Source organism: Nycticebus coucang, chromosome 20 (genome assembly GCF_027406575.1).
Source record: "Nycticebus coucang isolate mNycCou1 chromosome 20, mNycCou1.pri, whole genome shotgun sequence".
Classification (NCBI taxonomy): Eukaryota; Metazoa; Chordata; class Mammalia; order Primates; family Lorisidae; genus Nycticebus; species Nycticebus coucang.
The window spans coordinates 30,596,926-30,624,767 of NC_069799.1; the positions used below are offsets into that span (position 1 = coordinate 30,596,926).

At 40.2% G+C, this 27,842-nt stretch overlaps 1 protein-coding gene across 1 annotated transcript; it reads right to left on the reverse strand.

Moving 5' to 3' along the window:
• Positions 1-1,123: 1,123 nt before the first annotated feature.
• Positions 1,124-27,598, reverse strand: LOC128572720 (zinc finger protein 208-like). The gene is made up of 5 exons (XM_053572783.1): positions 27,448-27,598; positions 15,187-15,313; positions 14,610-14,705; positions 4,394-6,145; positions 1,124-4,309 (listed from the first exon to the last, which is right to left on the reverse strand). The coding sequence occupies exons 1-5, from the start codon at positions 27,448-27,450 to the stop codon at positions 2,586-2,588; spliced, it is 3,702 nt and encodes a 1,233-aa protein (XP_053428758.1). The 5' UTR covers positions 27,451-27,598; the 3' UTR covers positions 1,124-2,585.
• Positions 27,599-27,842: the final 244 nt, after the last annotated feature.

Consider the following 27,842-nt stretch of genomic DNA (forward strand, 5'->3'; position numbering starts at 1 on the left):
TTAAGAGAAATATTGTCATTAAGTTTTGTCCTACACAAAATCATTCTCTTTCCTTTTAGTGTTCCTTGCCACCAATGTTTCTTCATATTCATGAGTTTCTTCACATCTCTCTCCTACATACTTGTTCCTCCTTGCTTTAAGTTTTTTTGTTATTTTGAAAGTAAATGCGATCCCAGTTAAGTCTTTTCTATTAAAAGGCCTGGGAAGGTGGTTTTAGCACTAAAAAAAATAAACAAGTCATCATCAACCAGGGACCACAGGGAATTTATAGCACCCTGTAGGCTTATATTTTACCTTCCATTTTATGAAAGATATGAGAGGGAAGGAGAAGCCCTGAATATTCGGAGAGAGCAGAGGGGTGGCTTTCATGTTATGAACATCAGTTTATTTACTGTGACACAGAGAGACAGCTACCCAAAAACCAGCCTTCCCAGAGTCTGAAAGTGGACCTTGTTCAGAAGCTGCAGTGTGTCCACCAAATCAAAAGAGTTCCAGAGAGTCAGAGCTGGTTCCAAGATTTCACAGGGTCTAGAATGGAAGTTTGATCCTCCATCTTCAGGAGAGGGAAATGTCACTTCCAGGGCATCTCTCTAGTAGTGAGGTGATGGTCCCAGCACAGGCTGCTTCCTGAGCCATTCCTGATTCTAGGAACCCATAGTCATGGTGCGGGAAGGGCTCTGTCCTGGTGGTTTCTTGCCTGACCCTAGAGTAACTCTCTCCCTGACAACCTTCTTCCCTAGTGGCAGCAACCATTTCAAAAGCTTCCTTCTGTTCTTGGGCACTGATGCTGGCCTGGCTTTCTCTTGCTCTCTCTTCATCCCAATTCTCCTTATCAAGACCTTAAAAGTCTGGTTTAATGTTCTCCTTGTGGAGCCAGACACCCTTTTGTATGTTTTTGAATATCAGGATGAACTGGGGGATGATGTGCATTGTGGAGATAAAAAAAAAAAAAAAAAAAAGAAGGAAATGGATCAGGGGTAGGTAAGGAGCTACATTACCTGGAAAGCAAAGAGAGTGAGAGCTGTAAGTGTGATAAGTACTGTGCGTCAGGCAGCGTGAATTCAGAATGTCTAATGTTCCATTACCTTATCTTGCTGAAAATGTACACTTCCCTCTCAGATTTTGGAACTAAAATGTCACATACGGGGAACAGATGTCAAGTGTGTGATCCCTGGTTTTTGGTTCCAGGTGACACAGCATAGTTACTGGTACCAAGACAGTGGAACAAATGGGCAGAACAAGTAGGTACAAGTGAGCAAAAGGTCAAAGTTTATTAAAGCACAGTACACTCCAGAGAAGGGAGACATCTACCTTATCAAGTGGGGAACACCCTGGGTTAGTGAGATTTTTTCCCCTTCATGATAATTTTCCAAATCTATGTTAAGTGGTGGCGGGGGTAATATATTTACTATTTTTACTGGAAACGGGAAAATTCTCAAATGGAGAGATGGAGAATCCTCCAATTTCTATCCCTGTAAAGCAATTTCTATTTCTAAACTGTGATAAAAGTGGTGAATATTTTACTGTGTTTATAAAAATGGGTCCCTTCAGGTTATTGTCATCTTACTTGTATGCATGCTGCAAAGACCCACTTTTGTGACCTTGGCCGTATCTCCACACTGGCGTCTCTCTACAAATGACAGTCATTTTTGTAGAGCAAACATCAGTTCAGTTTTTGAAAGCCTTCCTGAAATGCTTTTCTTCCTTGGCAGCCCACTCTGGCATTTTTGTTCCTTATTATTATGGACAAGGGATGCCTTAGAATCATCTGCCCCTATCTCTCTCCAGCCCTATCAAAGAGGATAAACACAACTTTAAGACATCATTGAAATTTGTAGAGAATTTCTTCCATATGAATTATGATTAGAAAAGTATGAGAAATATTTAAAGACACTGTCATATTCTTCACATATGTGGAGTATCTCTGTGAATTCTGTTCTGTACTAAAATGTGTGAATCCTGGTTATAGGATTCGACACTGTCTTCACAGTTGTAGGGGTTTCCTCTGTCATAAATTTCATAGAGAAATGTTTGAGTAGAGGTTAAACCCTTGTCACCTTCTTCACATTTATAGCCTTTCTGTTCAACATGAATTCTACTGTGTACAGAAAACTGTGATTTCTGACATAAAGCTTCCACACACCTTCATATTGTGATTTTTCTCTGACATGTTTTCTCTTATGTTTAGTAAGGGCCAAGAATCAGTTAAAACGTTTGCCATATTATTCTCATTTGTAAGATTTCATTCCAATATGAATTTTCTTACGTGTAGTTAAGTTTGAGCTCTGATAAAGTGCATCACCACACCCTTCACAGTTGTAGGATTTCTCTCCTGAATAAATTCCTATAAGCTTCATAAGTTATGAACACCAAGTAAGGTACTGACACATTCTTCACATTTCTAGGGTTTCCATGTTATCTCATTATTTTTTAATATACAGGCTGGTTTGACCCTGAGTTAAATGGTTTCCCACACTATTCATATTTGTAACGTTTCTCTCCAGAATAATTTTGTTTTTTTTATGTACAGAAAGGTGTGAGTACTGGTTAAAGGCTTTGCCACACCGATCCCATTCATAGGGTTTCTACCCAGAATGAATTCTTTTATGTACAGAAAGGGTTGAAGACCGGTTAAAGGCTTTTCCACATTCTTCACATTTGTAGGGTTTCTCTCCAGAATGAATTCTCTTATGTACAGAAAGGTGTGAGAAATCCTTAAAGGATTTTCCACATTCTTCACATTTGTAGGGTTTCTCTCCAGAATGAATTCTTTTATGTACAGAAAAGTTTGAGTACTGGTTAAATGCTTTTCCACATTCTTCACATTTGTAGGGTTTCGCTCCAGAATGAATTCTTTTATGTACAGAAAGGTTTGAGTACTGGTTAAAGGATTTTCCACATTCTTCACATTTGTAGGGTTTCTCTCCAGAATGAACTCTTTTATGTACAGAAATGGATGAGTACTGATTGAAGAGTTTTCCACATTCTTCACATTTGTAGGGTTTCTCTCCAGAATGAGTTCTTTTATGTGCAGAAATGGATGAGTACTGATTGAAGAGTTTTCCACATTCCTCACATTTGTAGGGTTTCTCTCCAGAATGAATTCTTTTATGTACAGAAAGGGCTGAGGAATTCTTAAAGGCTTTTCCACATTCTTCACATTTGTAGGGTTTCTCTCCAGAATGAATTCTTTTATGTACAGAAAGGACTGAGGAATTCTTAAAGGCTTTTCCACATTCTTCACATTTGTAGGGTTTCTCTCCAGAATGAATTCTTTTATGTAAAGAAAGGGTTGAGGACCGGTTAAAGGCTTTTCCACATTCTTCACATTTGTAGGGTTTCTCTCCAGAATGAATTCTTTTATGTACAGAAAAGTTTGAGTACTGGTTAAAAGCTTTTCCACATTCTTCACATTTGTAGGGTTTCTCTCCAGAATGAATTCTTTTATGTACAGAAATGGATGAGTACTGATTGAAGAGTTTTCCACATTCTTCACATTTGTAGGGTTTCTCTCCAGAATGAATTCTTTTATGTACAGAAAGGGCTGAGGAATTCTTAAAGGCTTTTCCACATTCTGCACATTTGTAGGGTTTCTCTCCAGAATGAATTCTTTTATGTACAGAAAGGACTGAGGAATTCTTAAAGGCTTTTCCACATTCTTCACATTTGTAGGGTTTCTCTCCAGAATGAATTCTTTTATGTAAAGAAAGGGTTGAGGACCGGTTAAAGGCTTTTCCACATTCTTCACATTTGTAGGGTTTCTCTCCAGAATGAATTCTCTTATGTACAGAAAGGTGTGAGAAATCCTTAAATGATTTTCCACATTCTTCACATTTGTAGGGTTTCTCTCCAGAATGAATTCTTTTATGTACAGAAAAGTTTGAGTACTGGTTAAAAGCTTTTCCACATTCTTCACATTTGTAGGGTTTCTCTCCAGAATGAATTCTTTTATGTACAGAAATGGATAAGTACTGATTGAAGAGTTTTCCACATTCTTCACATTTGTAGGGTTTCTCTCCAGAATGAATTCTTTTATGTACAGAAAGGGCTGAGGAATTCTTAAAGGCTTTTCCACATTCTGCACATTTGTAGGGTTTCTCTCCAGAATGAATTCTTTTATGTACAGAAAGGACTGAGGAATTCTTAAAGGCTTTTCCACATTTTTCACATTGGTAGGGTTTCTCTCCAGAATGAATTCTTTTATGTAAAGAAAGGGTTGAGGACCGGTTAAAGGCTTTTCCACATTCTTCACATTTGTAGGGTTTCTCTCCAGAATGAATTCTCTTATGTACAGAAAGGTGTGAGAAATCCTTAAATGATTTTCCACATTCTTCACATTTGTAGGGTTTCTCTCCAGAATGAATTCTTTTATGTACAGAAAAGTTTGAGTACTGGTTAAAAGCTTTTCCACATTCTTCACATTTGTAGGGTTTCTCTCCAGAATGAATTCTTTTATGTACAGAAATGGATGAGTACTGATTGAAGAGTTTTCCACATTCTTCACATTTGTAGGGTTTCTCTCCAGAATGAATTCTTTTATGTACAGAAAGGGCTGAGGAATTCTTAAAGGCTTTTCCACATTCTGCACATTTGTAGGGTTTCTCTCCAGAATGAATTCTTTCATGTACAGAAAGGACTGAGGAATTCTTAAAGGCTTTTCCACATTTTTCACATTTGTAGGGTTTCTCTCCAGAATGAATTCTTTTATGTAAAGAAAGGGTTGAGGACCGGTTAAAGGCTTTTCCACATTCTTCACATTTGTAGGGTTTCTCTCCAGAATGAATTCTCTTATGTACAGAAAGGTGTGAGAAATCCTTAAATGATTTTCCACATTCTTCACATTTGTAGGGTTTCTCTCCAGAATGAATTCTTTTATGTACAGAAAAGTTTGAGTACTGGTTAAAAGCTTTTCCACATTCTTCACATTTGTAGGGTTTCTCTCCAGAATGAATTCTTTTATGTACAGAAATGGATGAGTACTGATTGAAGAGTTTTCCACATTCTTCACATTTGTAGGGTTTCTCTCCAGAATGAATTCTTTTATGTACAGAAAGGGCTGAGGAATTCTTAAAGGCTTTTCCACATTCTGCACATTTGTAGGGTTTCTCTCCAGAATGAATTCTTTTATGTACAGAAAGGGTTGAGGACCGGTTAAAGGCTTTGCCACATTCTTCACATTTGTAGGGTTTCTCTCCAGAATGAGTTCTCTTGTGTACAGAGAGGTTTGAGGAATCTTTAAAGTCTTTGCCACATTCTTCACATTTGTAGGGTTTCTCTCCAGAATGAATTCTCATGTGTGCAGAGAGGTTTGAGGAATTCTTAAAGTCTTTGCCACATTCTTCACATTTGTAGGGTTTCTCTGCAGAATGAATACTTTTATGTACAGAAAGGGTTGAGGAATCCTTAAAGGCTTTGCTACATTCTTCACATTTGTAGGGTTTCTCTCCAGAATGAATTCTTTTATGTCTAGAAAGGGATGAGTACTGATTAAAGGCTTTGCCGCATTCTTCACATTTGTAGGGTTTTTCCCCAGAATGAATTCTTTTATGTACAGAAAGGGATGAGTAATGGTTAAAGAATTTGTCACATTCTTTACATTTGTAGGGTTTCTCTACATTATAAATTGTCCTATAGTTAGAATATTTTGAGCTGTGGCTAAGACACTTGTCATCATTCTCACAATGGTAGATTTTCTCTGCAGTATGAGGTCCCCTGTGCTTAGATAGTCTTGAGCAAGATTTAAAGACTCTACAACATTCTTTACATTTGTACTGCTTTTCCACAAAATGGGTTATCTTATGTTTATCAACGTTTGAGCATAGTTGTAAGGCTTTCCCATATTTTTTACATTCCAATGTTATTTCCCTGGTATATATCATCTTATGTGTATTTACATTTGATAATTTTCTGACAACTTTGAAATGTTTACTGCATTGGTAGATTTCACCATGCATAGCTGTTAAACTTACGTTTAGTCCATTGTAACATACTCTCTGCTGTTTATATTCATATACCCTATCCCAGTCTTTTATTGAGTTGAAATTCTCAGGGCTATCATTTTCATATCTTCTCAGGGTTATCTCTGGTAATAAAATATTCATGCCCAGCACTTGTGAATTACTCTGGGTAGAATCATTAGATATAACTGAAAGAAATTTAAAAATACAAAATTATTCCATTGAGTTTCATCACAGTTGAATAAATATACATTACAAATTTTGTCTAGAAAATTATGCCCAGCACAGTAGCAAGATGGCATAGGACAGCACAAATGCCCTAATAATTTTTGAGATACATATAAGTAAGTAATATATACTGCATTTTAGGGATTATAAAAACGAAGTGAGAATTTTCAGCTCACCAGGTGAGCACAATGTAAAGTGTCATATAAAGGCCAGGTACAGTGGTTAATGTAGCACTCTGGAAGAGTGAGTGGGTGGATTGCTTCAACACAGGCATTTGAGAGCAGCATGAACCAGAGTGAAACCCTGTTTATACCACAAATAGAAAAAATTAGTGAGGTGAGTGGCAGACACGTGTAGTCCATGCAACTCAGGAAGCTCAGGCAAGAGTATCTCTTGAGCCCAGGAGGTTGAAGTTGTTGTTAACTATAATACCACAGCACTCTATTTGTGGTGAAAGACATTCTGTCTCAAAAATATATAACTATATAAAATCAAATAAGAAAAAAATGATAATGACAAAAGGTGCAAAATATGGGAAAAAAAGTTTGTTCTACTTATAGACCACAGACATTCCCCCATCTAAAAACAGCATTGTCCATATGAAAGTAAACTTTTTCCTCAAAAGAAAAATAGAGACCTGCATTAACTCTACTGGCTTTTCAGGATTTTTCTAAAGATAGATTATGTCTCCCAAGAGGGAGAGTGCTGAAGGGAATGGTGCAGTTTTTGCCATGGGCTGGGTTTGAACCCGCCACCTCCAGCATATGGGGCTGGCGCCCTATGCCTTTGAGCCACAGGCGCTGCCAGAGAATGGTGCAGTTTTTATAAAACTGATGGGGGGAGCTGAAACCAAAGGCGAAATATTGTTACAGCACCAGAGAGACTCCAAGACAACAGACAGATTCAGGTCTAGCAAGTGATTACAAGCTCTTAGGAGGAAATGGGGGGAAAATGCTTCAGCTAGAAAATAGCCACACAACTCCACAGGCAAAACAATTTCAGAATGTATACTGAATTGCCTCAAGTCTTTAGTATAATTTGGTTCAGAGTCTTGTAAGGTAAAGCCACATCATGAATTTTATGAAAGGTGCCTTATGTGGCTCGGCTCGGTGCCCATAGCACAGTGATTATGGTGTCAGCTACACACACCGAGGCTGGCGGGTTAGAACCCAGCCTGATCCAGCTTAACAACAATGACAACTATAACAAAAAAATAGCCAGGCATTGTGCTGGGTGCCCATAGTCCCACCTACCGGGGAGGCTGACGCAAGAGAATCCCTTAAGGCCTAGTGTTTGAGGTTGCGGTGAGCTCTGACACCACATCACTCTGTCCAGGGTAATAAAGTGAGACTCTGTCTCAAAAAAAAAAAAAAAAAAGAAAGGTGCCTTTTGTGATCTTCAAAAGTCAATGAAAGATTAGAACATGCAAACAATAATAGGGAGACATAACCTGAAGAAAGAAAATAAATACTGTAGAATCAACCATAAAAAATAAAGATGTCTGGGTGGCACCTGTGGCTCAAAGGAGTATGGTGCTGGCCCTATGTGCTGGAAGTGGCGGGTTAAAACCCAGCCATGGCCAAAAACTGAAAAAAAAAAAAAAAGATGTTTAAATTACTTGAGTTTTATCTTTATGATGGTAGTTGGGTGAAATGGAAATGATACAAACAACTAAGTAAAGTAATAAAAATGGAGACATCAACAAAAAAAGACAAGCTTTAAAAAAAGAGAAATTCCTAAGTCAACGAACATGGGGGGTGGGGGGGAAGACTGAGAAATTTTCAAAGGTAAGAAAAACAATACAGAACATCGAGCTCACCACACTTCAGGTAGGAGAAACACAAAGAACCCATAAAAAGACATGTGAAGATCAAAGATTTGAAAGCCACATAAGAGCATCTTGAAAGCCATGAGAGTAAACAGATGTGTCATCTCAAAGCATGCTGTTCTGAGATCACTAGTGGATGTTTCAACACACACATTCTCTATCAAAGAGTTGGATGATAAAGTCAAAGTGCTGAAAGAACAAAAATTTCAGAACACATACACTGTATCCACCAAAACATCCCTTCAAGATAAAGAAAAAAATAAACATTTATCAAGATAAATGAATGCTGAAAACTGGCAAGGAAGAATTGTCAAAGGAAGTCCCTTTCATTGGAAATGATATTATGCTTTATAACAAAGCTAAAATAGGTAAAAATAAGTAAATCTAAAACAAAAACTAAATACATTTAAGTAAAATATTGTATTATATAATGACAAGGCTGAAAGCACTTTTATTTTTATTTATTTATTTATTTATTTATTTATTTATTTATTTATTTTGTAGAGACAGAGTCTCACATTATTGCCCTCAGTACAGTGCCATGGTGTCACACAGTTCACAGCAATCTCCAACTACTGGGGTTAGGTGATTCTCTTTGCCTCAGCCTCCCAAAAAGCTGGGACTATAGGCCCGGACACAACACCCAACGCTTTTTTCTTTTTCTTTTTTTTTTTTTGTGGTTTTTGGCCAGGGCTGGGCTTGAACCCACCACCTCCAGCATTTAGGACCAGAGCCCTACACCTTTGAGCCACAGGTTCCGTCCCCAACTATTTTTTCATTGCACTTTGGCCAGGGCCTTGTTTGAACCCACTACCCTTGGTATATGGTGCCAGCGCCATATCCACTGAGCCACAGGTGCCACCCTATTTTTTGTTTTTGAGACAGAATCTTAAGCTGTTGCCCTGGGTAGAGTGCCATGGCATAACAGCTCACAGCAACCTCAAACTCTGGGGCTTAAGCGATTCCCCTGCTTCAGTTTCCCAAGTAGCTGGGACTACAGGCACGTGCCACAAAACCAGGCTATGTTTTGGTTGTATTTTTCATTGTTGTTTGGGAGGTCAGGGCTGGATTCAAACCTGCCAGTTCCAGTGTATGTGGCTGATGCCCTAGCTGCTGAGCTATGCAATGAGCCCAGAAAGCTCTTTTAATCATGCTTTAAAATTCAAAGACAAAAACAGAATCTTAACATGAAACTTCTGTTAATGGTATAGGTGTTCAATGTAACAAGATGAAATTGGCGACATCACTAAGTTGAAAAAAAGGCTGGGTGAGTGGCTCACTCCTATAATCCTAGCACATGGGATGTCAAGGCTGCTGATTTTCTGAGCTCCCAGGTTCCACACCAGTCTGAGCCATAGAGAGACCTCATCTCTAAAATAGCCGGGCACTGTGGCTAGCACCTGTAGTCCCAGCTACTAGGGAGTCTGAGGCAAGAGAACTGCTTTAACCCAAGAGTTGTAGGTTGCTACGCCAGACACTCTAATAAAGGATGAGAAAAGTGAGATTTTGTCTCAAAAAAGAAAACAAAACAACACAAAACAAAAAAACTAGCCAGGCATTGTGGCAGGCCCCTGTACTTCTAGCTATTGGAGAGACTTGAAGCAAGACGATCCCTTTAATTACAGAGTTTGAGGTTGTTGTGAGCTATGACAATGCCACAGCACTCTACTCAGGGACACAGACTGAGACTCTGACAAAAAACAAAACAAAACAAAAACCATAGAATAACAAAATCAGGAATATAATGAGTTATAATTTTTGCATTCAACTGAAGTTAGCTTCATATGAGTCTGAATATTAATAATATTGTTATATCTTTAAGAACTTTTTATAATTTCCATTCCTCAAGGTGTTCAGAAAGAAAATATCTATAAATTCATGTGAAGTAAACTAAGAAAGCAATCAGACTAATTACAAAAATCAATAAAATAGAAATGAAGGTAGCAAGAGAAGAAATGAGGAGAAAATATCTTGAACAAATAAAGTAAAAGTAACTTTAACTCATTTATATTTAATGTAATTAACTCAATAATCTAAAAAGATGATATGGCTGAATAGACTTACAATAAATGAGTTTCTACAATATTAGGTCTAGAGAAAACTCCTTGTAGTTTTATGGACTCAAATAGGCTAAAAGTAAAAACACAAAAAATCTGTATGCCAAGCAAATAGTAACTCAAAGTGGGTGAAGTAGCTATTATTATATCAGACAATATACACTTGTGACCTAAATAGACAAGAGAAAAATGTACTACTAATAGAACAGGCCTCTTTACAAAGAATTTTCACTATTTATTACATATACTCACAAACCTCATTTAGGTATATTACATATCTTGTACAATATAAACAAGTACGTATAACATCAATGATTCCAAACGTAAGAAATAAATCCTGGCAAAAGCAAAGGAAGAAACAGCCACATGGTCATTTTAATTTTAGACCCTAGGTTTTTCTTCTCTCTTTTTTAAAATTTCAGATTAATATGAGGGTACAAACAATTAGATCACACGCCAGGCACAGTGGCTCACACCTAGAATCATACTACTCTGGGAGGGTGGATACCTTGAACTCATGTGTTCCAGACCAGCCGGAGCAGAGTGAGACCCCTATCTCTACTAAAAATAGAATAACTGGGCTCGGTGCCTATAGCTCAAGTGGCTAAGGCGCCAGCCACATACACCTGAGTTGGGGGGTTTGAATCTAGCCCAGAACCACCAAACAACAATGGCGGCTGCAACCAAAAAATCGTCGGGCATTGTGGCAGGCACCAGTAGTTCCAGGTACTGGGGAGTCAGACAGGAGAATTCTTGAGCCCAGGAGTTGGAGGTTGCTGTGAGCTGTGATGCCATGGCACTCTACCCAGGGTGACAGCTCGAGGCTCTGTCTCAAAAAAAAAAAAAGAAAAAAAATTAAAAAAAAAAAAACCAGAATAACTGTGGCAAAAGAATCACTTGAGCTGAAGAATTGGAGGTTGCTGTGAGCTAAGACACTACAGCACTCTACCAGGGCAACAGCTTGAGACTCTGTCTCAAAAAAAAAAAAAAAAATTAGGTTACAATGTTTCCATTTGTTAGGTAATGTCCCACTTATACTTTTGTCTCTCACCCAGGAGATGTGTCATATTCCCTTACATAAGATACCATTTTTAATAATCAATTGAAAGATTAGAAAAAAGAGTAATAAGATAACAGACGACTTGAACATTGTGTATTACTTATACCTAACAAACATGACAGAACTCTCTAGTCAAAAGTAGCAAAATAAAGCTGGGCACATTGTCTCAGGGCTGTAATCCTAGCACTCTTGAAGGATGAGGCTAGCGGATTGCTTGAGGCCAGGAGAGTTTGTGAAGAGCCTGAGCAAAAGTGAGACAGTCCTCACTAAAAAATAGCTGGACATTGTGGCGGGCACCTGTACTTCCAGGTATTTGGGAGGCGGAACTCGCTTTATCCCAGGAGTTTGAGGTTGCTGTGAACTACGATGACATGGCATTCTACCGAGAGCAACACTGAGACTCTGTGTGAATAAAAAAAAAAAAAAATGAAAGGGTGGCGCCAGTGTCTCAGTGAGTAGGGAGCTAGCCCCATATACCGAGGCTGGCGGGTTCAAACCCAGCCCCAGGTAAATTGCAATAACAACAACAACAACAACAAAAAAAAAGTAGCCGGGCATTGTGACAGGTGCCTGTAATCCCAGGTACTCCGGAGACTGAGGGAAGAGAATCGAATAAGCCCAAGAGATGGAGGTTGCTGTGAGCTGTAATGACACAGGACTTTATAGCAAGGGTGAGAAAGTGACACTCTATCTCATAAAAAAAATAAATGAATAAAAACAGAAAAGTGACAAAGGATTGAACTGACATTTCTCAAAGAAGATATATAAATAGCCAACAAGTATTAGAAAGGGTACTCAAAATTAGTAACTACTGAAGAAATGAAAAGTAAAATCACAATGAAATATCATAATACATCATACTCAGAATGAACAATAAAATAAAATTCTCCCACTGACAATTTTTTTTTTGGGGGGGGATGGAGTCTCAATATGCTGTGCTAGGTAGAGTACTACAGCGTCACAGCTTACAGCAACCTTCAACGCTTGGAATTCAATGATTCTCTTGCCTCAGCTTACCAAGTAGCTGGGACAACAGGCACCTCCCACAATGCCTGGATATTTTTTTGTTGCAGTTGTTGTTTAGCTGGCCTGGGGTGGGTTCAAACCCGCCAGCCTTGGTGTGCATAGCCAACACCATAACCATTAGGCTACGGGCAACAAGCCCCACTGAGAATTCTGAAGTGATTATGTGGGCATCTCCAACTTCTCCCAGCCATAATCTGGGGCTGGTCCCACCTATCCAGAGATGTGAAGGGAGATACTTACTCATGACAAAGGAGACAGGCCTGAAGACCTTGGCACTTTTTTTTGTGTGTGTATATATGTTTATATACCTATTTGTGTGTATACGTACATATATACAGACACCATATATTGTCTGTATATAGTATATATAATGACCACCTCCCCAAGTTCACCTAATGTACACAGACTGGGCATGCACCACAAGTACGTATCAGTACACTAGGCCAGGTTCCTTATGCTAACCACCTATGTGTGTCGACAAGATTTTTACAATCCCTTGAGTGGTTAACTTATAAAGATCTCCTGTGTTTCCGTGTTATGTGTGTGCATAATACAGTGCTGATAAGCATAACCTAAGCAAAAGATAGCTATAAAATAAGGGTATTTTATGACAGGTATGATGGCCCATATCTGTTAATCTTAATCACCTCAGGAGGCCAAGGCAGGTGGATCACCTGAGCTCAGGCGTTCCAGACCAGCCTGAGAAAGATCAAGACCCCTTCTCTACTAAAAACAGAAAAACTACCCAGGCACTGTGGTTGATGCCTCTAGTCCTACCTACTAGGGAGGCTGAAAAGAGAGGATCACTTGTACCAAGAGTTTGGCGTTGCTGTGATAAACAATGCCTCTGAATTTAACCCCAGGGTGATAGAGTGAGAAACTGTCTCAGAAAAGTTTCCAAGAGTGATTTTGTAACAAGAGAGAATTTAATACATGCTTGGGAATTCTGTAACTCCCAATGACATAGTACACATAAGAAATGTACAGAGTAGATACCTTTAACTATATTAAAGTTGAGAAATTGGGGCTCAGCACCTGTAGATCAATTGGCTAAGGCACCAGCCACAAATACCAGAGGTGGCAGGTTCGAATCCAGCCAGGGCCTGCCAAACAACAATGACAACTACAAACAAAAAATAGCTGGGCATTGTGGCAGGGGCCTTTAGTCCTAGCTACTTGGGAGGCTGAGACAAGAGAATTGCTTAAGCCCAGGAGTTGGAGGTTGCTGTCAGCTATGATGCCAGGGCACTCTACCCAGGGTGACCACTTGAGGATCTGTTTCAAAATAAAAAAAGCTGAGAAATTGGGCTCACTGCCTCCAGTCCGGTGGCTAGGGGGTCAACCACATACACCAGAGCTGTGTATTTAAACATGCCAGCTCTTGTGTATGTGGCTGGCTCTTTACCCGCTTCAGCTATAGGCACTGAGCCTAAAGAAAAATTTTTAAAAATGTTTCAGAGATCCTCAAAAATATACAAGTATTTTTATGTTCTGAAAATCAACCAAACAGCAGGCAGATTTTGCAGTACTGGATAAGCAATGGAAAGTTCTTTCTTTTCACTATAAACTAGAAAGAACATCACCAAAAACTAAACTTCTTCTAAAAATTAAAAAGAAAAGTTCAAGCAGCTATAATCCTAGCACTCTGGAAAGGCAAGGTAGGTGGATTGCTTGAGCTTAACCAGTAGGAGTCCAGTCCAAGCAATGGCAAGACTACATCTCTTATAAAGAAAAACTAGCTGGTCATTGTAGCAGGAACCTGTAGTCCCAGCTACTTGGGAGGTTGAAGCGAGAGGATTCCTTGAGCGCAAAAGTTTGAGGTTGCTGTGAGCTATGATACCACAGAACTCTACCCGGGGTGACAAAGTGAGACTCTGTTCCAAACATAAATTTGGATTAAATTAAAATTTAATTTAATTAATTTAATAAATTAATAAATTAATTTAATTTAATTTTAATTTTACTTAAAAGAAGTCTAGGGCCAGGCATGGTGGCTCACACATGTAGACCCAGCACCTAAGAGCCAAGGTAAGAGGATTGCTTGAGTTTATGAGTTTGAGACAAGCCTGAGCAAGAGCAAGACTCTGATTCTATAAAAAACAGGAAAAATATTAGCCAGGCCTTGTGGAGAAACCTGTAATCCAAGGTACTTCAGAAGCTGAGACTGAAAAATAACTTGAACCAAGATGGTTAAGATTGCTCTGTGCTAAGCTGATGCTATGGCACACTGGTCTGATGGCAACACAGTGAGCCTTTGTCTCAATGAGCAAATAAACATAAGAACTGAAAAAAAAGAACAGAATTGCCTTTATGTAACAAGAGAAAGAAACCAAGGCTTCCCAGAACTCATTTTCAATTAAGCTGAGCTTCGCTAATTACATTGTATTGTGTGGTTTCCTCCTTCAACTTTGGACCTCTGACCAGTGTTATCTGCTTCATTCACTCCAACGTACCTGGGTGCTTGACCACTGTCTGGTGAGTCTTCACCATCCAGGGTTCTTTCCTTTGCTCCAGACAGGTGATGAGCTCTGGCTTGGAGACAGCAAGCCCTGTTTCATTAGGAAAAAAAAAGATAACATGACACTTACTGGGCTTCACCAGTTAATAATCTAGAACCTTCATAGAGTAGAGAACACAACATTTTAGAGATCCTAAAAGAATAATCTAAAAATAGAGGTTTCTGACAGAAACTTTACAACATTTTAAGAGCTTCACTACCCAGTATAATGGAAATAAAATTTGGGGCTAGAAACTAGACTTAAAGGTATGGGCAACAATTATAAGCCTCTACATTTTTGAAATTACCATCAGTGTAGGGAAGGATATTTATCAGCTCAAGAAAGACTAAGATTAATGCCAAGATAACATCTGAAATATTTTCTTTTCTATACCAAGAATTTATGTTTTTCTTAGAAACAACAATCTCAAACTAATGCAGTCAAAGAAATATCTCCACAAAACCCACCTACAGAGAAATAATATGAAATGTTTAGTGTGCAGTTAAGAAATGTGTATGTAAGTTATCCTCACCAAGGAAGACCAGGTGTCTGTAGGTCTCCAACATGACATCCCAATACAAATTCTGCTGAGCAGGGTCCAAGCAGTCCCACTCATCCATAGAGAATTCTATAGACACATCTCTGAATGTCAAGAGTTCCTGAAAAAAAAAAAAAAAAAAACTAGAAATTTAAAAAAACCAATATCATGATGCCATGGGAAGACTTAATTTCATTTTTACCTAAATGAGTGGGTGAGAACTTCTTTTGACTTACATGACTGAATGGTATTATATGATAAGTGTAGCAGAGAGATAGTCACTCATGTGCTCTCTAACAATGAGGAAAGATGATGGGATAACATCTACAACCCCAGTGTAGACACTGCTTTTTGGCTTTACAATGCAAAAATAAGGCCACCGATACAGGCATGTGGATTCTTGCGCCTACTTACATCACACACTATAAGCTGTGCGTATTTCTTACGTGAAAATATCATGGTGAGGTAAATGGAAGATTTTAACGTGTGAAAGCATGAACTGGAGATCTTGTCAAATGCAGTTTTTTGTGTTTTTTTTGAGACATAGTCTCACTATGTCATTCTCAGTAGAGTGCAATGGCGTCATAGCTCACAGTAACTTCCACCTCTTGGGCTTCAGCAATTCTCTTGCCTAAGCTTCCCAAGTAGCTGGGACTCCAGGCACCCACCACAATGCCTGGCTATTTTCTTCTTGCAGTTGTCACTGTTGTTTAGCTGGCCTGAGCCGGGCACCAACCAGCCAGCCTTAGTGCATGTGGCTGGTGAGTAACCACTGTGCTATGGGCGCCAAGCCTCAAATGCAGTTTTTTATTCAGAAGATATTAGGTGAGGCTTTATTTTTGAATTTCCAACAAGCTCAACAGGGATGCCAAAATTTCTGTCCCATGATATTATTTTAATCACACGTGAGACTGGATTTATACCAGTGGAGTGTTCGCCCAGTAAACAACCATTAGAGCATTTATTTTCCAAACAATGTATAAAAAGAAAATTTCACAAGGTGCATATGAGTTGATGCTCTTCCCCTAAGTACTTAATCATATTCTGATAAAAACCACTTAAAAAAACTTTTTTTTCAAAAAAAAAAAATTATTTTTTCAAAGTTGAAAGTACAGGCTTGTGACCTGTAGCTCAGTGGCAAGAGCACCAGCCACACACACCAGAACTGGTGGGTTCAAATCCAGCCTGAGCCTGCTACACAACAATGACAACTACAACCAAAAAATTGTGGCAGGCGCCTGCAGTCCCAGCTACTTGGGAGGCTGAGGCAAGAGAATCGCTTAAGCCCAAGAGTTAGAGGTTGCTCTGAGCTGTGACACCAAGGCACTCTACCCAGGGTGACACCTTGAGACTCTGTCTCAAAAAAAAAAAAAAACCCGCTGAAGGTACAGATATCTGTCCTACCTTCTAATCTCTAATGCTATCTTTAAAAACTCTTCTTTAGCATCCGTGAAAGCAAGGCTTTTCTAATAATTCTGATTTTGAGAACCTTGAGTCACTTTAGGCCGTTCATGCCATCTTCTGTAATATGCATGTGTGTCACCTTATTTTACACAGCACCGAGGGGGCTTCTGGACTGACCCAACATCATCCACACCGGGTAATGTGGGGATACACTTATTTCCATTTAAAATAGGCACAAGGGAACATTTGCAGAATTACAGGACATAATTTTTTATAAACATAAATTTGTGATGAAAATTCTCCAGGGCACATGGGAATCTGGATGGAGAGAATGGAGAGCAGACACTGCTGTATAGGGAGGGAAGGAGGAGGATTTCTCAGAGCCTCTTCACTGGGCAAACGAGTGTTTGAAACAAGCTCATTAGGCAGGAACATCACAAGTAGAGAAGATTTCTAACTTTGAAACACGAGACATTGCAGGAGAAAAGGCAGTCACAGCCCTGTGTTAGGACACATTTAGCTGAGAAGCAACCGGTTCTTCCTCTTTCCCTGCCTGGCCTTGATTTCCTTCTCAGGTGAGATTACCCGGATGTATATTCCACCTGCATCTTGATAATACGGCTTTAAAGGCATCAGCACAACCCCTTCACCTGCTCCCACCACATCCACAGGCTGAGAAACCTTGAAGCAAAAGAAATATATACACATCTCTACCCTTTCCTGTTCTTTATTACAGGAGACAATCGGGAACAAGGAGCTTCCACATAAAGACCAAAGTGTGACTTTCCTATTTCTTGCCCTCAGGTGCCCTCCCCTGCTAGCAATTTCGGCTATGGCAATGGAATGTTGGTGGTGCTGTCCTGTCCCCATGAAGCACAAGCAGGGCATGCCCTGTGACCTCCTTTGGGAGAAAAGGCTCAACACATTTTAAAACTTCATGCTTGACACTGGTCTAACCTTAGCATCACATGGGGGTAATAATTAAAACCATGTGGATGACACAATCCAGACTAATAGAATCTGGGAAGGTGGAATCACAGATGATGGCATTTCTTGCAACTGGCCATGGAATCCTACCTGGAAGCCTGGGCTGATAACCACTCAGGTAAGTATCACCTCCCAGGCTTTATTACCCACACAAGGTATTCCACATTCTGGGCCCCTCTAAGTATGTGATCCCGCAAGAGCAGCAATTACTCTATCTAGAAGCAAATAGTTTTTTTTACAATGGCTATGTATGCACTTGTTAACAATTTCAGGAATGGGTGTTTAGCAATTGACCAAAGAACCAAGATTACAGAACTACTGGTGAAGGAAAATGCTGAGCACTTAACCTCCACTTCTGTCCTCGTCCAGCAGACTGACAGATGGCAAGTAACCTTTGTAACAGGCCAGGGGGACCTACACATAGAAAGCTCCTGCACAGTTTCCCAAGGTTTTGTTTCTTTTACCACCTTTTGGTAAAAGAAAGTGGTAAACTCTTTCAGCTGAGAAACATGGGGTGGTCTTTCCAACAGTTTTCAGCCATCTCCCCATGTTGCTCTTGAATAAACTGCATTTTCTTCCATCAACTCTTGTATGTTGAGTTTGGTTTCAGAAATGATTTGTAAACCTTGGGTTTGCCTCAGATTTTGCTGGTTTTAAGTGTGTATGAAGTGGCTTCTTTGACAATTTCACATATTGCTGGTGTTACTTCTCCTAGACTATAGTAACACTCAGCTGGAGAAAGTAAACACACCATAGATTCCCTTCTGCTCAACACTTTTATTTATTTAATTTTTTGAGAATGAGTCTCACTTTGTCACCCTCCATAGAGTGCCTTGGCCACCATAGCAACCTCCAACTCCTGCACTCAAATGATCTTCTTGTCTCAGCCTCCTGAGTAGTTGGGACTACAGAGGCCAGAGACAGGGTCTGGATCTTGCTGAGGTTGGTCTGGAATTCCTGGCCTCAAGCAATCCACCACCTTCAGCCTCCCACAGTGTGAGCATTACAGGTGTGAGCCACCTCGCTGGCCAACAGCGTTTAATTATTTATTTATTTTTCCCAGCACTTTTGTAATAACATAAATCCTCTTTTTCCAGGGAAGACCACCCACCAGTCTTGAAACATAGCATTCTATGCTGACCCTTTAAAGTTTCTAATGCCAACTGAAGGAAGTAGTATCTGAATAAAAACCTGAATTGAAAATTGCAAACTGCAAATTTGAGTCTTGGTCACATATGGATGCAGCTAGAACTCTGTGTACATACATGGGAAGTATGGAAACGGAGAAATGGGGAAGTGGAAATTCTTTAAGTGTACTCCATGCACATATGTGATCCAGCTTGAGTTTGTAGCCTCATACTCTCTGGATCAGTTGCAAGTCTAATAATATCAATTTAACAAAGAGGTGGCCAAGCCATACAGAACACTGTGTAAACATTTTGTGGAATTTTTGAGACAGAGACTCAAGCCGTTGCCCTGGATAGAGTGTGGTGGCATCATGGCTCACAGCAACCTGCAATTGGGGCTCAAGTGATCCTCTTGCCTCAGTTTTTCTATTTTTACTAGAGATAGAATCTCATTTTGTGTTCAAGCTGGTCTCAAACTCATGAGCTCAAGCAATCCATTCTCCTTTGCCTCCCAGAGTGCTAAGATTACAGGTGTGAGCCCAGCCTATCTTGTGACATTTTTTAACAACTATTTTGTAAATAAAGATATAACATAGAGCTGTAATTTTGCATTTTCCCTATCTATTGTGACTGTAGGGGCACTTTTTGTAACACTGTGTACTATAACTGCTCAAGAATAGATATTGGAAATAGGCAGATGGACCATTGTGGCTTCATTATTTGGGACACCATGCACTCTGCTGTACAATTGTGAGCTGTGACAGGAAGGCTGAGATGAAAAGCGCCCCCTAGAGTAACACTCCATGGGACTCTTCTGTGTTTATATCATATGTGGTAACTCTGGATGGTATGTAAAAATACTTTATAATTACAAAGAGAATTATTCGCAATTCCAATAGCCTTCAAAATGGTAGACAGAAAAAGAACTGCCACATTACATAATTAAAACAAAGTGTGATGTTCATCTCCGAGATTGTAAAGATCAACGAAGTCACCGTATTATAGTCCTCACTTGGAAGACTTGACAGCACCATTGGTTATATATAGTTCACCCTAAATTTCACCTTATACTTGGAAAGGCCTTTTGTGTTTGTACTGGACTATATTCAAAGGACAGAAAAATCTTCACTTGTCTACATGATGGAAGATAGTTTCAAACAAGGAGCCAGGGGCACACTACTGGGAAGTCCTGCACCACAACAGGAGCTCTCAAAAAGGTCACTATCTCCTGGACTGTTTATATTCCAAAGCAATGAATCCTGGAACCTGAATTTGACCTGAATTTGAAAAGGCTTTAAGAAGATTATTTATCTGATAAAATTATATACTTATATTTCAAAGAGGCAGAAAAAAATACATACAAAATTTTCTAAATTAAAATCTTTAAGAAAAAGGGAGAGAGTAGGAGGGTGGGGGGTAGGGCCTTGGTGTGTGCCACACCTTCTGCTCAACATGATTGCAAGAGGGACTTTACCTAACAAATGCAATCAGTGTAACCTGGCTTATTGTACCCTCAATGAAACCCCAACAATAAAAAAAAAAAAAAGAAAGAAAGAAAAGAAAAAGGATAGAGCTAAATCTTTACATTCAAATTGGGGTATTCGTCTGGTATTTCTAATTTCCATCTGCTCTTACATCACACAGGTCTAGGGCCACTTCCTTAAACTCCTGGACATAATTTCATGAGACACTGACAGCCACCACAGAGACAGCATGAAAGACGTTTTATGGAACGAAAATAATCAGAAGACAGGAGCTATCACGGACCCATGAGAGAGCGCAGAGTTTGTTCAAGTATTGGTTGAGCCATTGGCCTGTAAAAGAAACTAAAAAATCTTAGAACCAAATCTTTATACAAAAGCAGAGGTCAAGCCCAGAGGCTGAGTTATTTAAGACCTTTTTTTTACTTTTTATTTTTAGAGACAAGAGTCTCACTCTGTCGCCCTTGGTAGAGTGCTGTAGCGTCAATATATATACTGCTTCAATTTATCTAACAGTTACCAACTCATTAAAAATAAGGTGAAATGGGCTGAGCACCCGTAACATAGTGGCTACAGCACCAGCCACATAAATCGAGGGTGGTGGGTTCGAACCCAGCTTGGGCCAGCTACACAACAATGTCAACTGCAACAAAAAGTAGCTGGGTTGGGGCAGTCGCCTGTAGTCCCGGCCTTCGGGAGGCTTAGGCAAAAGAATCGCATAAGCCCAAGAGTTTGAGGTTGTTGTGAGCTATGATGCCACAGCACTCTACCAAGGGTGACACGGTGTGACTCTGTCTCAAAAACAAACAAACAAACAAAAAACGCTGGGGGTGGCGCCTGTGTCTCCAAGAACTGAGACGCCGGCCATATACAGGAAGTGGCAGGTTCAAACCCGGCTCCAGCCCAAAACTGCAAAAATAAATTGATTAATTAAAAAAATAAAATAAAACGCTCAGCGCCTGTAGCTCAAGAGCAGGGGTTCTCAAACTATGGCCAGCAGGCCACATGCGGCCCTCTGAGAACATTTATCTGGCCCTCCACGTGTTTTTGCCACAGCTTCCTGTCCTGCTTAGTAGTGGACTTGTCCCAGGCCCCAGTGCACTTGTGTGGAATGTGTGCCAACTCTCCAACTCCATTCCTTCCCTCTGTCTCTCCCTGCCAGGTGTTACTGCCGTCCTGCTTAGCAACCCACTGTCTGGGCTGCAGTGTGCATGTGTGGAATGTGCCCCACACTCTCCAATTCCCCTCCTACTCTCCGACTTTGCTCCTTCTCTCTGTCTCTGGACTCCTCATCTCAGTCTCTGGTGTAATTGGAGCCTGTTGCTGCCTAAGGACAGAGGTAAGAACAAGTTAGGATCTTTTTTTTTGCTGGTAGTAGGGCCTTTTTTGCAGTACAGTGGGGCCTTTTTTTCCTAAAGTTAGGAGGTCTTTTTTTTTTTGCAGATGGGGCACCTTTTTTTGAGGTTAGAAGAGCCTTTTTTTTGAAGTTAGGAAAACCGTTTTTTTTTAAGTTGGTTAGTTGGTTGGGCGTAGTTTCTAGAGGGGTTGCATCACAGTGATAAAGCAAATAGTCAAGGCTCAGTGCTAATGCAAATTGTCAGTGCTCAGTGGGAACAGAGCAATGGTCAGAGCTCAGAGGTAATGCAAATAGTCAGTGCTCAGTGATTATGATCATTGTAAGTGCTTGGTATTAATGCAAATTGTCAGCAGTCAAGTGTTATCACAAATGGTCAGTGGTCAATGTTAATGCAAATGGTCAATGCTCGGTGTTATCTCACGGGGGCCCCAAACTGTTAATCTGCCTAGGGTCCCATGGGAAATTAATCCAGCTCTGCAGACAGCTGAGGAGTAAGAAACCCAATTTAATTGCCAGTAAGTGCATTTATATTCTGATTGCTATTCAATTGTGTATGATGTTGTATATTCTGTGCTGTGTAAGCCCCGGTTCACACTGTTGCAACCTCTGAGCAGTGTGAGTTCAGCCATATGCTTGTATGGCTGAACTCGCATTAGATTCGGAAGAAAAAAGGCATATATGCCTTCTTTTTTTTGCAGTGGAATCCGATCACATGGGTCTTCTCACTCTTGTAATGAGATTCCTGTGTGAGTTCACAGATCGCAGTGCAGCTCGCACAGGGTAGTGTGAACTGGAAAGGTGGTGGAGGAACTGGCTCTGTAATCATGCCTGTTCCCTCACCACACCAGTGTGAGCCTGAGGTAAAAGCAGAGTTCCACCATATGGGCACTGGTAAGGTTGAAATAATGTGGACTGGCAAGGCTGCATTGATGGACGCTGATCAGACTGCATTGATGGGCACTGATCAGACTGCATTGATGGGCAGTGCAGTCTATATGTCTCTATGTGGGCAAAGTTATTGCTGGTATACTGTTTTTGGAGCACCATATATATATATGTATTTTACTAATAGCAATTTGGAATCCCTAGGAAACAATGATATCAAGAAAGAAAAAAATTGACTCAGAGTGTAGGATATTCAAAGAACAGTGGACTTATGAATACTTCTTTATGCAGTACAAGGAAAGAGCTGTGTGTTTGATATGCCAGAATATAGCATCTGTGTTCAAAGAATACAATTTGGGTCGACATTATCAAAATCAACATAAAGATAAATATGATAGTTTGGTCAGAGAAGTAAGAAAAGATAAAATATTAAAACTGAAACATACATTGACAACTCAGCAAAATACTTTTGTGAAGCAGAAACAGCTAAATACTTCATCACTGTGAGCAACTTTTCAAGTTGCCAAGATAATAGCATGCACTGGCAGACTATTCGTGGAGGGAGAATTTGTTAAAGAATGCCTTCTTTCTGTTGCCAAAGAGATGTGTCCAAAGAAGGCCGATTTATTTAGTACAGTGAGTCTTTCAGGACCCTCAATTACACGAAGGATTGAAGAAATGGGAGATAATTTGCATCAGCATTTGCAAAACTCCACAAAAAACCTTTCCTATTTTTCTTGGCACTTGATAAAAGTAATGATGTTCGTGATTTTGCACAACTATTAATTTTTATTTGTGTTACGAATGACTATTTCAAAGTCACAGAAGAGCTTTCTGCACTGCTAAGCATCAAAGGTACAATTACAGAAGAGGATATTTATGAAAAGGTTTGCCAAACCATGAATAGTTTGGAGCTGGACTGGGCAAAACTAGCCAGTGTGACAACCAATGGTGCTCCTAGCATGGTGGGGTCTAAGAAAGGAGTAATTGCTCACATTAACCAAGAGATGGACAAACATAACCATTCTCATCCAATAGCCATACATTTCCTCATCCACCAACAAGCGCTGTGTAGTAAATCACTGAAGTGGGACTCTGTTATGAAAACTGTGGTATCTTGTATTAACTTCATTAGAGGTAATACACTAAACCACAAGACAATTTCAGGAACTTCTGTCTGAGCTAAATGTTGCCTGTGAAGATGTTCCTTACCACACAGAAGTCCATTGGCTGAGTCAAGGGAGAATTTTGAAACATTTCTATGACCTACTTCCACAGATTACAGCCTTTCTGCTTTCAAAAAACAAGTACCAGAGCTCAATGATGCAGAATGGAAATGGCACCTTGCCTTTCTGACAGATGTAACAGAGCTACTCAACAGTTTCAATGTGCAACTTCAAGGAAAGAGGAAGCTCATCCGTACTATGCAATCACATATGAAAGCATTTCAATTAAAATTAGGCCTCCTCATTAAACAAGTGAAGGAGGAAAATTTCTGCCATCTCCCCACAACTCAAAATCTGTTAGTGGAAAATCCACTGGTTGCATTCCCAAATAAAACATGTGTGAATTCACTGGAAAAGTTGCAAAAGGAGTTCCAATTTAAAGAGCTTCATCTCCATGAACAGGACATACAGCTTTTCCGTAACCCATTTTCTATTGACATTGAAAATGTGGATACCATTTACCAAATGGAACTGGCTGAACTGCAGAATTGTGACTCTCTGAAAGATGTATTCAAGTCAAGCAGCCTTCCTAATTTCTATGCATCTCTTCCCTCTGAGACATATTGTAATCTCAGGAACCATGCACTCAAAATGGCAATCATCTTTGGTAGCACTTAATGTCCGTGAACAGACTTTTTCCAGAATGAAACATCTGAAATCTCCAACCAGATCTAGACTAACGGATGCACACTTGCATCACTTGTTATGACTAATAGTGACAAATATGAAACCAAACATTGACCATCTCATTAGCCAAAAGCAGGCCCATAGTTTCCATTGAAATACTGGTAAGTTTGTTGATGTAACTTTACTTGTTCTTCATTTTAAATATTGTATTTGTTCCCATTTTGTTTTTTTACTTCAAAATACGATATGTGCAGTGTGCATAGGAATTTGTTCATAGTTTTTTTTAAAACTATAGTCCATCCCTCCAACAGTGAACGGGCCCCCTGCTTAAAAAGTTTGAGGACCCCTGCTCAAGAGGCTAAGGCACCAGCCACATACACCAGAGCCAGCAAGTTCAAATCCTGGGCCTACCAAACAACAATGACAACTACAACCAAAAAAAAAAAAAAAACAACCAAAACTGGCACTGTGGCAGGCACCTGTAGTCCCAGCTACTTTAGAGACTGAGGTAAGAGAATTGCTTAAGCCCAAGAGTTGGAGGTTGCTGTGAGCTATGATGCCACGGCAGTCTACCCAGGGCAACATCTTGAGGCTCTGTCTCTAAAAATAAAAATAAGTTAAAGTGTAAACAAGACAGAGTAGAAAAAATACAACAAATAACATTTTTCAGAATATCCAACACTTCCTATCTAAAGTATTCTCATAATAACCCAACATTACCTGAATCTAAATCTTTACAGTTAATCTTTTTTTTTTTTTTTTAATACGGTGAAAAGTTATATATTTAGAATTGGCCAGCTGTACTTGGTTTGATGATCCCACTTTTGTTGGCAATATCCAAAGCATCATAATCAGGAGCCAGTTGAACATATGCCTTCTTCTCTCCATCAGGCCTGATCAGGATGTTGAGCTTGGCCACATCAATGTCATAAAGCTTCTTCACAGCCTGTTTGATCCACAATGAACATGAGTGTGTTGTCTTCTATCTTCTTCATGGCAGACTCAGTGGTCAAGGGGAACTTGATGATGTCATAGTGGTCAAGCTTATTTCTCCTGGGGGTGCTCTTCCGAGGATATTTGGGCTGCCTCCGGAGTCTCAGTCTTTGGCCGTTGGAAGGTGGGTGATGTATGGATCTTTTTTTTGTGACTGTGGATGCCTTTTAGCCTACAGTTAATCTTATGTTATACGTTGCAAGCTTTGTACTATGTTACAAAATACATTGCATACCATTCATATGTACCCACTGTTTCACAAATTTCAAAAAACAAAATTAAAAGCACAATACTCATGTGAATTTAACTAACCATAACAATTATTGTGGGGAAGGGGCTGTGAGGGGCCCTGGGGCTGTGACGTGGCAGGGCCTATCACAGCCAGGAGAAGCCTTTACGGAAGAATACGCCACCCCACCCCCACCCCAGCCACTTCTCCTCCTAGATTAACATTCTTTGCAACTACCAGAAGTCACATGGCTCCTACATACTTTTCTTACTACAGCTTTTCCTCTTTAACGTTAATCCTCACCCCAGATGTTAATATTTACCTTGTTACAATGTATACAGTTATGATTTAATAAAAAAAAAAGAAAAAAAAAACACAAAGATAACTGGACAGCACCACAAAAAAAAAAAAAATATATTTACCTTGTTAAAGATACTTTATAAAAGCTGCTTCCACAGTTCGGTGCTGGCTGCAGACAGACCTTCTGACCCTATCCTATCTCTACCTTCCTCTGTGTTTTATATATTTCACTAGCATATTTCTTGTGTGTCTTTCTTTCTAATTTCCCACCATTTCCACTCAGGTTATCTCCTCCTCCTCGCACTGGGTCCCGAGAAACTATTTCCATTTGAAATCAATTTCATAGACATGAAAATAAATTTAAAAAAGGGAGGGCGGCTCAACGGAGTAGGGCCCCATATACCGGAGGTGGCGGGTTCAAACCCGACCCCGGCAAAAAAGTGCAAAAAATTAAATAATAAAAGTAGAGAATGTGATAGGCACAGACACCCCCACAACCTTTCTTAGCTATTTGTGAACTGAGAATGCACTTGAAAACAGGAACAGTAAGTCAGGCTAAACCAGAAATAGGGAATAAAGATTTAAAAAAAAAAAAAAAAAAACTTGAAAAAAAAAAACCGACGAAGTAATGAGGCACTATAGAACAAGTTCATAGCATGTTTAATGATTTTTTTTGATGATGTTTTTTGATTAGTTTTTGATTGGTACATATTTTTAACTTGCCTACATGCTGTTAATCACATAAGTAGATTTTTAATATACTTTGGAAATTATCCCCTATACAAATTCTTAAAATGTGTTACATAGACAAACCATTTTTTTTTTTTTTTTTTTTTTTTTTTTTTTTTTTTTTGTAGAGACAGAGTCTCACTGTACCGCCCTCGGTAGAGTGCCGTGGCGTCACACGGCTCACAGCAACCTCTAACTCTTGGGTTTACGCGATTCTCTTGCCTCAGCCTCCCGAGCAGCTGGGACTACAGGCGCCCGCCACAACACCCGGCTATTTTTCTGTTGCAGTTTGGCCGGGGCTGGGTCCGAACCCGCCACCCTCGGCATATGGGGCCGGCGCCCTACTCACTGAGCCACAGGCGCCGCCCTAGACAAACCATTTTTAAAAATTTCTCTCACTGCTCTCCACAATTGCCAGCCTTTCAGATAATGAAGCCTTTTCAGAATCCACTTCCTGTCTCTGTGTTTAACTAGGATTACAGGCAACCGAGCCACTTTTGGTTTGGCAACAGCTTGACCCACCGTGCCCGGCCCTAAATTTATTTTTAACAGAATGGAGGGATTAGGGCCCAAGGTACTACAGCCCCTCCTGGGAACAAGCCCCACACACGCGGTTGGGATTCTTCCTGAGGCCAAGTGGAAGGAACACCCGGCGCTCCAGGCACACAGCTGCTCCAAGAGAGCTCTGGGGTGTGGTCTAATTAACCAATCCGGTAAGGGGCTGGAGAAACAGAGTCCCCGCTGCCTGCCCCTCCACCTTTTGCTCACGGGGTCTGAGGGCCAAAGGTACCAGAGGCAAACTTCACCCTGAAGACTGTAAAACTGAAGAGAAATTGCCGGTTCCGCCACAGTCACTTCTGGCACCAACCACGCCCCTCCCCCCTCAGGACACCCAGTCTCCTGTACTCACCATTTCCCAGCTTCTGGGATGTCCCGGTGTCGTCCCTACAAATCTTCCGGCACCTGCAGGTCACAGGGTGACAGAGGCGGCTCTAGAGACATCTGGATTCTCCAGGACAACCAAAAGCTGAAGAGGGTACCCCAGATCAGTGGCCAGTGAAAAAGAGGAATGCTGCTCAGGATTCCCGGAGACGCCTTCTTCTTTCTGGCTGTGCATCTGATTGGACAGTTCATTTTGGAGCATCCCTGATTGGACAGGGCCTCAGGCCCCACCTCCCTAACCTTGAGAGACAGGAATGCCGTCCAACAAGAGGCTGGAAAGAGGCAAGAACGCTAACAGTTTCTTCACTACAACCCCCCAACATTTTTTTTTTTTAATTAGGTACATGGACAATAACTTTATTC